This window comes from Magnolia sinica, chromosome 15 (genome assembly GCF_029962835.1).
Source record: "Magnolia sinica isolate HGM2019 chromosome 15, MsV1, whole genome shotgun sequence".
NCBI lineage: Eukaryota > Viridiplantae > Streptophyta > Magnoliopsida > Magnoliales > Magnoliaceae > Magnolia > Magnolia sinica.
Window position 1 is genome coordinate 26,894,032 of NC_080587.1, and position 14,667 is coordinate 26,908,698.

A 14,667-nucleotide genomic window follows, 5' to 3' on the forward strand; every position below is an offset into this window, starting at 1 on the left:
TCATCAGACAAAAAGTAGAAAGGTATGTTTTATTTTCAACATTACCAGTACTTATCCCTTAAGTATGAATGGTCCCTCTCATATCCACTATCCATCATGTGGGCCATTCATTATGCAAGGCCTATCTTGGATGTGGGCCATTCATCATTAGGGTCCGACCTTTAATGTGCACCATCCATTATGTAGGGCCCACCTTTGATGTTGGCTATCTGTCATGTGGGGCTTGCCTTGGATGCAGGCCATTCATCATTTGTATCAATGGATTTGTCAACTGTAAATCTGCAATGCGACAGTGCCAACATGGCACAAGTACAGATCCCATCCATTCATCCATCTGGACTTTTGGTGGGACTCAACCAGGATGTGCAAGATCCTCACCATTCATCAAGCAAGCCCCATCATGTGCCCTGGTCCAAAAAATCAGGCTGGTCCACTGCTCGCATCAATGCACATGTGTGGGCCACTATGAAAGTACCAACTTTGTTTTGGGCCGTTGATCTAATGGACCGTATGTGGATAGATTATAGTGCCTACTGGTGTGTTTTTTATGTTGCTTATTGACTATTACTCTGTTGTTTGCAAAACTATGTCAACTGTCCAATTATAGTCCCCACCAGTTGGACAACCATCATAGTTCAATTGCCTTTTTTTTGGGCCTTTAGCACATCCACATGATGGCTCTCCAGATTAATGGTCCTAGTTAGTTCATGTATGTGCCACAAGTAGAGAAGTTTTTCTGGTTGGCACTTTGTGGAACTCATGATGCCCATAGAAAGTTTCACATACAAATGAATGGCCCTTACAGTTCAATGGCACAATTTTCATAAATGGAATGATCTTGTGTGCCCCACTAGGGAGTTGAAATGCATTGATCAGACAGTCTGATGACTCTTTTGACCCTACCATCCTTGTAAGCAATGGTTAGTCCCCCTATATATTATACCCTAGCAATCATCTACCCATCTAAAGTATGAATGAGAGGGGTTCATGGCCACAAATAGCAGATTCCCTTAAAAAATCCCTAAGCTACTGTGTCACCAATAAAAATGAAAGAAATAAACTACTTTTGAAAGTTGAAAAGCAATTAAAAAAGATTGAAATACCTAAGTTACTTTTTCTTAAAAGCTACTTATTTAGATTTAATAAATAAACTAAATTAAGAAAAGTAACTTATTAACTTGCATAAGTTAAAAAAGCTACTTATTTGGTAGTATCCAAAAGGGCCCTTAGAGTTAATTAATTAATTATTTTTAATTCAACATTTAGATGTACAAATCTTCATGTTGAAAATAAACATATCTTGAGAAATTGACTATTCAAGTCAAAGGTTTAGACCTATAAATCTATCTTCATCTCAGGTCTCCTTATTTCCTCTACTGCATACTACCTTGTATTATTCTACAACTTGTTGCAAACCAACGATACTCCTCTTGATCATAACTGCAAAATCCAACTAGAGGGAGATCTACAATTTGATCAACAAATGGTTGGGAAACTAGTTTATTGGACTATCATCAAATCAAATATTGCTCATGCAGTGAGGGTGATTAGCCAATTTATGCATGCTTCTGGAACAACACATAACATTAAAGGATCACCAGGTGGTCATAGTCTTCTCTACATTCATCATGAGCACTTACAAACAATGACATACTCAAATGCAGATTAGGCTAACAACTTGAAGATGAATGATCTCCTTCTGCATATTGTACTTTCGTTGGTGCAATCTGGTAATGTGGAAGAGTAGAAAACAAACCATGTGGTACAATTTAGTCCAGATGGTGAATCTCGAGCCATGACAGATCCAATGAGTTATTAGTTAAAGAAGTTAGCAGAATTAGGGTGTCCAGTTACGAAACATTTGGAAATGGCATGTGAAAATCAAGCAGCCATTCATAGATCTAAAAATTCCATTTTCCATGAGCACATAAAACACATTGAAGTCGACTGTTACTTCGTCAAAGAGAAGCTCGCTGCAAAAGAAATTATGACTCCGTCCAGAGAGTAGTTGGCATGTGTTCGTCAAGTCTCTCTGAAGCACAATTGCATGATATCATAGTCAAGTTGGGCATGGTTGAGATATGCGCCCCAGCTTGATGGGAGTATTAGAAGAGTATTGCAATTCACCATACTGCTGAGGCAGAGTACCATTCATTTGTACATGACACTATATTTTTGTTGTATCTTGTAGGATCTTATAGGATAAACATCAATTTATATTTAAAACATGCAAATTTGACAAGACCTCTTGTAAATTCTGCAGTAAAAATTTCAAATTTCACAAACCTTTTGGTTGAACATTCTGATCTGGTTTTGAGCAACTGGTTCAAAAGAGAAAAGAAAGCCGAAAAAAAAAGAAGAAAGAAAAATCTAATGAGCCCAACAGAACACATTGATCAATCAGTCTTAACTGATTGGTCAATGGACTACATCCCACTGGGACTCGGGGCAGACAAGTAAAGCCCATTAAATTAGGAATCTCAAAATTGGCAATTGAGAGGACTTTACATTAGAATGCCAAGATTCTCCTGATCAGCTTATGTAAAATGGAGGACCAAGAATATTTACAGTGAAGCTAATGCGGCTCCACACATGCCAAGACTCTGATGATGACGATGTTTTGTTGCTATGCAATTACAGAACTCTACAAGTTGAAGCTTATACTGTTGGGTTATAAAAAATAGCCATCTAGATAACAACAAACACATATACATGCATGCATTCATTTCCTAGCATTAACAAGGCTTGTCTTAGAGGGACTCTGAAAACTGAGGGGCCTCAAAATCAAGCACTTGCCTCATAACACAGCTCATTAACCAGTCACTACTGAAAGTCCATACTCCTCTCTTTGCAGCTACCAATGCCTCATCCATATCTTCTTCGCATGCCACAAAGATTGTTTTCAATGGCTCCTTCACTTCATGCAGCCCACGAAGAACCTGAAAACATTTACACACTGATTGTTCAGTTCATTGTATTTGGACAAAAAGTACTTGGAATATAAGGCAAAAATCCCAATACAATGTCACTTGCAACAGCCACTAATTGCATATTAACGATCTTTTAATTGCTATCACTGACTGTATAAATGACAATTGAATGCCAGATATAATAATAACATGTACTTAATATGTTGTTGGATGATCATCTAGTTTTTTAGCAGTTGGATCTCTACTTCTTAATAAACATACTCAAATTATAGTTTAAAAACCCGGAAACTCAACTGGATGTTCATCTGGCTCAGGTTGACTCAAAGACTTGACATGACTCAACTCAGTACGTAACAAATATAAATTAAAACTTCTAGGAATAGTAATAAAGATTTAAAATAATTGCATGTTTATAAGTATTAAAAATTCAAAATGAGAAAGCAAAGCTGCATTTGGCTTGTTGGTGGAGAGCATGTGTGATCAAAGAGGTCATGGCTTGATGCCCTTGTTCCTCATAATAATATTTTTTTATTAGAAACCCCTTCATAGGGCGAGTGACTTGGCCCAAGTCAATGCAAGTTGCGCCAGATGGATTGAGTTGTCAACTTGATAAGTCTTCCTAAGTGAAGGATGAGTTGGTGCCAGAATTGAGTTTCCTAAAGACTAAGGCTTGAAATCACACTGAGTCAAATTGAATCTGCTGAGTTTTGAGTCAAGCAGCGAGTTTCAGAACTCTGATTCAAATTCAAAACAAGCCAACTGTTATTTCTTGTGGAAACAATAGAATTCCATCGATACTTGGAGGGAGAGACAAGCGCCAAACCCAAGTCACCATAAATCTGCCCCTAGTATCTTTCTGAACAAGAAAGCTGAAGATCAATTAGAAGGGTAGGAACCAGTTTGTACATCAGACATTCACAAGAACGGTGTTTGCTAGTCAGATAATTTATAAACTAGTTTGGAATGTGTTTAATGATGCCATAACATGTGTGCAGGACATACGGACATCAAAGGAGTGAATCGGTTGGTCCCAGCTGAGTAGATTACACAGGCCCAAAATCAGGCTGGTAAACTCATCAAGTGGGTCACACATGTGCAAAAGACATTGGGCAGTTCAAAAGATTGCCAATGGTCCACATTCGACGTACATGTGCTGCCTACATATGAGCGGACAAGCCTAATTTTGGGCCAGGTCATCAACATGGTGGGGCCCACCCAAATCAACAGCTCGATGCCCCCATACTGTGTGCAGAGGTGCATGCATGCTTAGAAAGGCCCTGCCATAAAGATGCTCCTAACTAATCACCATCATGAAAGGCCTGAAGTGTCCAGGAATTGCAATATTTTAAATTGGAAGCAGCAGCCTAAGTGGAATACTCATGCAATCGTTGTTAAGAACATAGAAACATTCATATTTTCAGGGTGGAAAAAGCTTACTAGTGGAATTGGTTCACAATTAAGGGGCTGTTGGAACTTGGAACCAATTGGGAATATATACATGGTCATGAAACACCCAACCGTTAACAACCATCATTACCTGACATGTCATCTTTTCCACATCGTGCAGTGGAAGAAAAGGTTGAAATCTATGATGGAAAGCTATTACAAGAGTTGAAAATCTTGAAATCGAGATAATCAAAGTTTGCAAGATGTGAATTTGCAATTCCCCAATTAATTCCAAAAGGGCATGTTGATTTCGGGTGAGAAAAAGAAAAGAGAGGCACCCCGTTTGGGATTTTTATTCAATCATAAAAATCATATTTATGTTTTCTCTAGAAAATTACCAAGTAATGCAAATGAATTAATGAAATATTGCCATGTACAAGGGAGACGAACCCAATTAGTTGGGACAAGGCTTAGATGATGATGGTGGTGGTTTTTTTTTTTTTTTTTTTAATTTATTATTATTATTATTATTATTATTTTTTGCATGCACACACGTTCACGCCCACACACACCACAATGAGCACTCAAACCCATGACCTCAGCGTTGAAACTCACAGTGTCTACCACTGAGCCATGATGATGATGATTACCATCTACAAAGGAATGGCATTCACTTACATTTCCACCAGCAGACTTGACAACGGCTGATAGGATGCGGACAGGTGGTTGGATATGCATGGCAAGGCAGACATCATATCCTTTGAACAAAGCACAGGGGCTAGCTCTTGCTTTAAGGACAGCATCTTTCAACTCTGACCTATATCTCAACATGTAATCTTCATCTTTTAAAATAAATGGCAGTTCACCTGAAGAACAAGGGAAAATAACCAGAGCAAGATTATAATGCTTCTTTAATTGTAAGTTGTAACAAACTTACAAAGTGATGCATATATAGGCGTTGTGACTTGCCTACAAATTTGCCTTCCCTGAAGCTTACTTTTAACCAATTTGGTGAGATGATCCACGCTCTGGATATTTGCAATGACTCCCATGTTAGAATGACTACTTGGTGATGAGATGTTAATTTTCATAAATAGAAGAACATCATTGAAACATGAAGACTAGAAAGAGACTCAAGGGCCATATATACATTCCTCTTGGATAGAAAATAGAGTACAAAAGTTTAAGGTAATAATTAGTTCATAGCTAACTATAACTATCAAGGGAAAAATGAAACCCACAAAAAAGTGTGGTAAGACCGGAAATGAAAATTATTGATCTCTTTAAATGAGCTAATGCCTGCCACCAAGGTATAAAAACTTGTCAATTGCAACTCAACTTGTTCATGTTCCCAGGTAAATGTCAAAGCTGTAGGAAATCTGTGAGGTCATCCAAGCCATTTCCTACAATAGTTGTAAAACTCGGTGACTCGACTCGAAACTCGGCCTAGTCAACTCAACTCAAAACTCGGCAAAGTCAACTCGACTCAACAAGAAATCCAGTCAAGCCACTGTGCAAACTGCTTTGTTTGACTCGGTTCAGACTCGGCTTGACTCGTCGAGTCAGCTCACCAATTTTGAGTCACTCGCCTGAGTGAAGAGACTAATAAAGAAAACGGATATGCAGTTACGTCACGTGAGGCTTGCCCAAGACCTTCATCGAACTAGCAAACAGCATCTAACAGTTGATCACACACTTTTTTGGTGTTTCAAATTGCATATTTTTATACTCATACTATTCTAAGTGTCTCTTATGAGTGTAATTAAAATCGTAGTTGAATTAAAATATTTTTGTACTAATACATATTTTTATACTCATTTTTCCCCTTTAAGATCCCTAGAACTAAGCCTAAAACCCTTAACCCAATACCCTAGCTCCTAAAACCCTATTTCTCCACAAACCCTAATTCCCAAATCTCCAAATTTCCTAAACTTAGAATTGCCCCAAATCCATCCCTTGAATTAGAACCATGCCTATGCTAATGTGAGAGTTTCAATCTCTCATTAGGCCTTAAGTTTTTCATGCTTAAATGATTCATGCTTATATGGGATTGTGAATTTAACTTAAATCTGAATTTTATTGCCTCTTTGGCACTCTTTTAATCATGGTAGAATATCATGTTATCATATTTGATTTACTTTGATTAATTTGTTAATAATCTCCCGCATTCAAATAGTTAGATCACACGTCCTACATCGGCATATCTTAAGACCCTATGCAAAGGAAACCTATTATGTGAACTTCTTTTTTAAGATGTTATGATTTAAAAGTGTGTATTAAGGTCTTTTTTTAACAATCCTTGAAGTTTCATTGAAAAAATCAACCATTTTCCCAATGTTTCCCAAAAAGTGCGTAAATTACCCAATACAAACAATATATCCCATTCGATAACTGATATGTATTTGTATCCCAAGGATGCGATATGTAACGCGATATCGATATTTTGAAAATTGCTTACTGCTATTTCTAATTAATCGCATTCCATCTCGAATATTGTCTCACAAGTCTTCATTTGAAATTTTGCATCTGCATGATAAACCTTTTTCTTTACCTCCTAAAGTTTTTGGATGTACATGTTTTGTTCAAATTGTTAATGAAAACAATGACAAGTTGAGCCCACGGACCACAAAGTGCATCTTCTTAGGTTACTCTCACTCATAAAAGAGGTACAAATGTTATGACCCTCGGACCGATAAGATATATGTATCCGCTGATGTGACATTCTTTAAAGACATTCCGTACTTCTCTGATGAAGGGAGATCTTTACTTAGTCCTCTTACAAATCAAGGAGAGCACGTACAATCTAACTCTATACCCCTTCTAGTCTCGTCTTGATGATGCTAGCACTTCGTCTGTCTCAAAGCCCATCCTTATATATCATCGATGGAAAAAATCTTCTACTGATCAGCCGCCCATCATCTCATCCACTTTTGCTAGTGGTTTAGGTATAAGCTCTTTATCTCCTAGTGATCTTCTCATTGCCTTGCGCAAGCCTCCCCACTTATGCACTAAGCATCCTATTAGCAATTTTATTTCATATCACCATTTTCACCTTTATTCCAGTCTTTTGTAGCTTCCATATCCTTCACGGTTACCCTGCATAACTTGAAGGAAGTTTTGAGTAGTCCTAACTGGACTAAGGCTATGATGGACGAAATGCATGCGCTGAAGAAGAAAAATACCTGGGAGTTAGTTACCTTACTTGAATGCAAACAGACAGTTGGATGTTGACGTGTTTATTCCATCAAGCATCTTCCAGATGGTTCTATTGATCGCTATAAGGTACGGTTAGTCGCAAAGGGTTATACTCAAACATATGGCGTAGACTACCTTGAGACATTCTATCCTATGGCCAAGCTAAACCTCTGTTTGTGTGGTTATCTTCTTAACGGTCAATTTATCTTGTCCCCTATTTCAACTCAATGTGAAGAATGTGTTCTTACATGGTGATCTTGCCGAGGAGGTTTATATGGATCGACCCCCAAGTTTTTGTCTTTTAACAAACAACTTGTTTGTTGTTTGAAGAAGTCCATTTACAATGTTAAACAGTCCCCAATCCCCATGAACCTAGTTTGACAAATTCAGTCATGCTCTTCTAAATTTTGGATTTGTTTGCAAGCCAAGACGATCACTCCCTATTCAACTGTCAATGGCCCATAGGGATTATGGTGTCGATTGTCTATGTAGATGACATATTGTTGTTAGGCTATGATATTGATGGAATGGTGCAAATTAAACCTTTTCTAAAGACTTGATTTGATATCAAAGATCTTAGGACTCTTTAGTATTTTCTAGGCATTAAAGTTGCTCAATCGAAATATGGAATGTGCTCTCTCAAAGAAAATATGCCCTTGATCTTCTCTCTGAGACTGAGATGCTAGGATGTAAGCCTACTAACATGCCTATAAATACTACTTCCAAAATTAGTCCTGATGATGGTGAGCTCCTCTCCGATCCTGGGATGTATCGGCAGTTAGTTGGCTGACTCATCTATCTCACTAGTACTTGACCGGATCTTTCGTATCTTGTAGGGGTTGTGAGTCAATTTGTACGTTGTCCTCGTACCACACATTTAACCACTGATGGGGACATCACGTGCACATGCACGCCCCCCTATGCACATATGCAAAGAGGAGAAGGGCTCCACCATCGATCCGGATCGATGACAACATTCAGGAAGGGCCTCATAATTAGAGGACTGTGTTTTGGTCCCTTGGAGTGGACCCGATGTCATGTGAATCCCACCATGGGTTCTCATGATCATGGCCCACCATTCTAAACGATTAGTACTTTGAGTTTTGGTTATGTTTGTTATTAGGAACATCATGGACAGTTTATATTGCTTTGATTAGTTGTTATTTGTGGTTACTTTGTCTCTAAGTGATAGGATGCGCACATGGCATGAGTTTTGGAGTATAAGATTTTATTATAAATAGGCATCCCTTGTAGTCTTTTTTTCTCATTGAAGATTAAATAAAATCCAATTGGGTGCGAAACTCTCTCTTCTTCGAAGGGTTAACTACCGTGGTGCAAAGCCACATTCATCCCGATTCGCCTCCATCTTCTACCATCCAAATCCACATTTCTCTTACAGTCATTCCACCTAGAAATCCATTGTTATTTTGTAGCCATTTCTTCTCTACAGTAGATTTCCGGAATATGGTCCTGCAGGAGGGCTGAAACTTCGGCGGAGCACCACGCACGGACCGTATGTCGGATCGGGCCGAAACTTGGGGGGTTTGTAGCCCAGCCCTAGCCAACCAAACCCAAGGAGGGGTTTTCTGGGTTCATGGGCCCCACGCACGTGCGTCAAGCCTGGCTTACTGTCCACACGCGCCGACTGGCGTTAGGTTCACTCTTTCCTCTCTTTCACTCCTCTCTTACTTGATTTCCCTAATCTTAAACCTAGATTGTCTTAAATCCCAATTTTCACGCCCTTTTCTTCAATGCTAGGGTTCTTTGAATGGAAATCTGTGAATCCTTTGGATTGGGGAAATATTTCTGTGCATGTGTGGATGAATTTACTCTCCTTTGAGTAATGTTTGGTCTATAACTTTTATTGATCCAGCCCTAGCATGTGTAGGCCTGGACCCGCATAGATTCCCCTTGATTAAGTGCTTGACTTTGTGTGGGATGTGGAATTTGTGTGACTGTTTCTGAACTAGTATGATCTAAAGCATGGAATCTTAAATAGCATCTTTAAATTTTCATCTCCTGCATCAACCACTGTATCATATCCTTTGGTATCTCAAATCTTCCACAGGCAAAGGTTTACTTTTTTACAGCATGGCCACCTTCATCTATCCGGTTACTCGGATGCCAACTATGCTGGAAGTTTACATTATCAACAATCTATATTTGGGTACTATACGCTTGTAGGTGGCAACCTTGCCACTTGAAAGGGTAAGAAACGGTCCTTCATGGCACGATCTTCTACCGAGGTTAAATTTCGAGTAATGGCTCATGCGATATGTGAACTTATTTGGCTTCGAACCCTCTTACAGGAACTCAATTATCATCATTTGATTCTCATTCCTTTGCATTGCGACAATCAAGCTACCATTCACATTGCCTACAATCTAGCGTTCTATGAGCACATGAAACACATTGAGATTGATAGTCTTTCATTTGGGAAAAAGTTGCTAACAAGGAAATTGCAACTCCTTTTGTTCACTCTGGGGAACAATTAGTCGATTTTCTTACTAAGTCTCTTATCAGGATACTCTTCTTTGTATCACTGACAAGTTGGGCATGATCAATATCTATGCTCCAACTTGGGTATAAAGAGTGCAAGTGATGTATTTATAGTAATGTTCTTTTATGTGCTTTTTAATGGATGCATGTACACAATGTTGGGTACTCATGTGGAGTATGTTTTTTAATCTCTAGTTTTATAATAAAAGGTGTGTGTTTTTTTTTTTTTTTGGGGGGGGGGGGGGGGGGGGTGGTTGGTTGATGGATTGAAGCCCTAACACTAGGGTTGTCAATGGGCCGAGCCTAGGGTTGGTCTTCGCCCGGATTTTGAACTATTTCGAGCCTGGCCGTCGAGCCGGCCCTATTCAAAATTCCTATTTTACAGGCCCGAGCCCGACCCATCGACACCCCTGCCTAACACACATAAGAGTATTCTTCCAAACTTTTCTCTCTGTCTCAATCTCCTCTCCTTCATTTCTTTTATCTTCTTCTATAAATCTGTGTAACTCTATTGCAGCATCAGTTAATGTTTTCAAAGGGTTTTATAAAGAATTTCAATTGTTGGATCTTTTGTTTTCACCATAGATTTACTTTTATTAAGCTTAATGAAAATCTAATAGTTAAATTTTTTACATTCATTCTAGAGCCTTGCAGTGGGTTTTAAAGGCCTAGATTGGATGCCACCGTTAAGTGGAAGGACAGATCCATTTAGGTGTGGATTACATAGGATGACGAACTTTTAATGTCGTAGGGAAATACCGAAGCTTACAGAGTAGCGGAACACCAAAATAAGTTATACACATGAAAACCTGGAGGTCCTACATATCTATCCTTTCAAGCCCAAAAATGTTCTCCCCTAGGAGGATGTCCACACACACACACACACACACACACACACACAGAGAGAGAGAGAGAGAGAGAGAGAGAGAGAGAGAGAGAGAGAGAGAGAGAGAGAGAGAGAGAGAGAGAGAGACTTCTTTCATCCCCTCCCTTTCTTTCTCTTGATGGTCCATTTGATTGACAACTCTTATTCTTCAACTGTTCTCTACAACCTTACAATATAGAGAATTGGAAGGTTTAGTTCTATTCTCCTATTAGGGATAGATAAGGAATAGGCCTTCTAATTTGAGAAAGAACGCAATTGAATTATTGCATCAAAATCTAGTGGCCTTAAGGTATGATCTAAACTATTTAAATTATGGTTGAAATCTTTTTATATCGAGATGGTATTGATTATAAAATACTAAAAAAAAGTTTTTACCCTACCACCTTTCGAAAATCACAACACAACATCCTTCTTATTCTCTCCACTTATGAATTATCAACCCATCATAATGAAAATGGTCATTTCGGGGTACTTCCTCATCAACGAGCTTAACTAATTCATTGTTTCCACTCCTATTGTTACAAAAATTGCATTCCATATACTAATTTTTTGTCCAACTGATTTTAAAACTTTTAGATTCTAAAGATGCCAAGGCAAGTTGATTCAATTGAGCCACTTCAAAATTGGGTGTTGAATGAATCAATGAATCTTGGTAAAATATTTTCTTCTCTTTCTTTCTACATATCTTTTTTTCCCTTTTTTTGTTTTTGGGATAGGTGTCATGGTAAACCTTGTTTGCAAACACTAATTAAAATAAATTTCCTAATATATTAGGTCTGTGGCAACAAGTTCAACCGCCATCCCATCTATACACACAGACAAATATCTACCTCATAAATATAGTTTTGTGGACGACCTGGAGAATCAAAGATCCATTTACTTTTTATGAGACCATCTTAGACCCGTGATTCTCCATATTATCTCATGACAAGCCAAACAATACAGATATATTACTAAGTTTCTCCAGTCTGATGAGATCTCTTCAATCAATTCAATCCACTAATTGTGCTCTTATTTGTAATCATAGGCTCATAAAAGAACAATTATACATGGTTCCAACAAATGCAAATATTCTTTCCTATCTACACCCAAGGATCTAAAAATTGGTTTCATATCAACTAATACTGCCATATCATATCCGTATCAGCTGGGATGGATACAGCCATATCAAATATTCTTTCAATATGGATATGGCCACTCCATATCAGTTGTGGGCAGAGATGCCTAAAAAAAACCAATTCTCGGCTCATTTTCCCTTTTTTTTTTTCCTCTCGGATTTCTCCTTTCTAGTGCATTCAAGGTAAAGTGGACCATTTTGACAAAACTGAAAAGGGGCCAAACCATCGCTTTTTATGTGTTTCTTCTTTTTGTTCTATGTCAATGTAATGGCCCACAATTAGCCAAATCATGCTTGACTTCTGTTCTATTAGGATGTATTTGGTGTATTTTCTCAAGGTTTCAACTTTTTAACCATTTTTGGTGATTTTTTGACACGGTAACATACCATATATTACAGGGTTTTCTATGAAAACCCACCCACTTTTTTGGCTAAATCATATATAACAACAGAAAAAGAAAAAAAAGAAAAAAAGAAAAAAAGAAAAAAAGAAAAGTCAGCACCCATATTTTGGATTGGTTTTATTTACCACCTTCTTTTAGTTTTTGCTATCGTCTGTCACCATACTTTGTTAAAATGACAAAACTACACCCTAACTCTTCTCGCTCACGATACTCGTACATCGGAAAACCAATGCTTACATTATAGACCTCGTTTTCATCATAGTGTCTCTTTCATTCGCATCATGTGTGTGGAACTCAACAAAATGGGATACTTGTATGGGTTAATGAAAGGGGTTCCTTTAGTTGCTCTTGAGAACTTGAGATTGGACACCACGGCCATGTGCGAAGGGAGAGTTGCGGACCATAAATCTCAGTACCCTATGTAACTATGACCACTTAGCAGGTTGCAAGAACAAACATGTAGTCATTTACTCTTGATATGGTCATCATGTGTGAGGGGACCAATGACAAGTCGGGACGAATATTCTCCACCAGCGGGCACGGCGAACAGTAGGTATGTCACATCCCTACCCCACATAAGAGTGTAAATGTGCCATGGGAATAGGCTCCTGATGATGGACTTGCTGGATACATGCATTGGTGGATCAGTTCAAGTCAACAGATCGGGAGACACATCACGGCTAGACTAGACTGACTTGTGAGTGTATTGGGGTTGATAAATCTAATCCTCATACCTACAGATATGTGAGAAGTTCAAGGTCCTAGTGATATGTGGTTAGGCTCACTTTACGATGTTACATTGGTGGCCAACATGTGGATGATACTGGGTGCATGCATTAGGGTCCAATTGAGGTTCACACGATTCAACATGTAATACATAAACACATATACGTACATACCATTGTTTTAAATAGCTTTGCAATGTAGCATGTAGCTTACGCTACGTAGTGTAGCTTAACCTTAGTGCCAAGTAGATCATGTAGCCTACACTACATGCTACATAGCCCACGAGATGCACTATGTAGCTTACGCTACAAGTTATTTTTCACTAAAATCAATTAATGTTTTCAATGGTTTGTTATATTTTTCATTTTTAAATAAAAATTAGTTGATCTTATCAATTTGAATGATTAGTTGGGTTGCTCTTTCCTTACCTTTATACTTAATCATTGCCTACTTTTCCTATTATTTTAGGCTATGTTTAGTTGCACCAAATGTCATTAAATTTCATTATTAATCAGATTATTTTGATGCAAAATATCATGATATTTGGCGAAACCAAGCACAACCTTAACTAAAAATCTAGAATAGCTTAAGCCTCATGCTTCAAGAGGGGTGAACTCTATGCTACGCGCTATTTAAGACCAGTGTTTTGAATAGCGCCCATAGCGTAGCGTAGCAACGATGCTACGTAGCATTAGCAAATAGTGTAAATCCCCTGTAGTGTACGCTACAGGGGTCATAGAGTCTGTAGCGTGCACGTTGCATATGTAGCATACGCTATGCCTTTTTTTAATAAATGATAATTATATTTTGTATTTTTTTAAAAAGGTATATCGATCATGCCTAGCTTAGAAATACATATAAAGAAGATAGTGATGATGAGCATGGATTCTTGCTCCCCCTCAAACACAACATGGCAGGATATAGACTATAGCTTGAACTTCCTTCGTTTGTTTAGTCTTTGATGTGGGACACTTAACCACTTGCTCTAAAAGCTCGAATTGATAGAGCATTGTGAATCAATCCCTTTATCTTATAGCTCAGGCCCCACATCACATGGATTAGGACCTCAGCCGAACCCCCTTGTGGGCCCCATGTCACATGGGTACCACCTCACAGGGGCCACCCACCCCGAGTGTGCCCCTGCATCCCATAAGCCACCCCACTTGAGCCCGGTGTGAAAATGCCCTTGCATTAGTCTTCTCTTCAAGTACTCGGTCATAACTAAACTCGACAACTATCGAGTCACAAACTTGTCATCCACATGTAAATTCTCTCACAACAAGTGCAACTTGCACAATAAATGAGTAAACTACACTCACACATTTGAGAGAATACACACATAATAACATGTGGAGACTTGTGTGCATCACGTGCAACACAAAATGCAACACAAAGTGAGTGAACTACACTCACAACAAACAATAAGGGCTTGATAATCGAAGAGATGATGAATTGAGAAGAAGTAAAAACCCCCCATGTAAAGTTGAGTGAAGCATTTTGTAGAACACCTTATGTGTGCAGTAT

The 14,667-nt window shown here is 38.4% G+C and overlaps 1 protein-coding gene across 1 annotated transcript in view; it reads right to left on the reverse strand.

Moving 5' to 3' along the window:
- Positions 1-2,483: 2,483 nt before the first annotated feature.
- LOC131226895 (uncharacterized) overlaps positions 2,484-14,667 on the reverse strand; it is a 52,429-nt gene continuing 40,245 nt past the window's right edge. The window contains exons 13-15 of the mRNA XM_058222603.1: positions 5,286-5,378; positions 4,995-5,182; positions 2,484-2,939 (exon numbers count right to left, since the gene is read on the reverse strand). Coding sequence (XP_058078586.1) covers positions 2,751-2,939; positions 4,995-5,182; positions 5,286-5,378 — 470 coding nt within the window. The 3' untranslated portion in view covers positions 2,484-2,750. The remainder of the gene's footprint in view (positions 2,940-4,994; positions 5,183-5,285; positions 5,379-14,667) is intronic.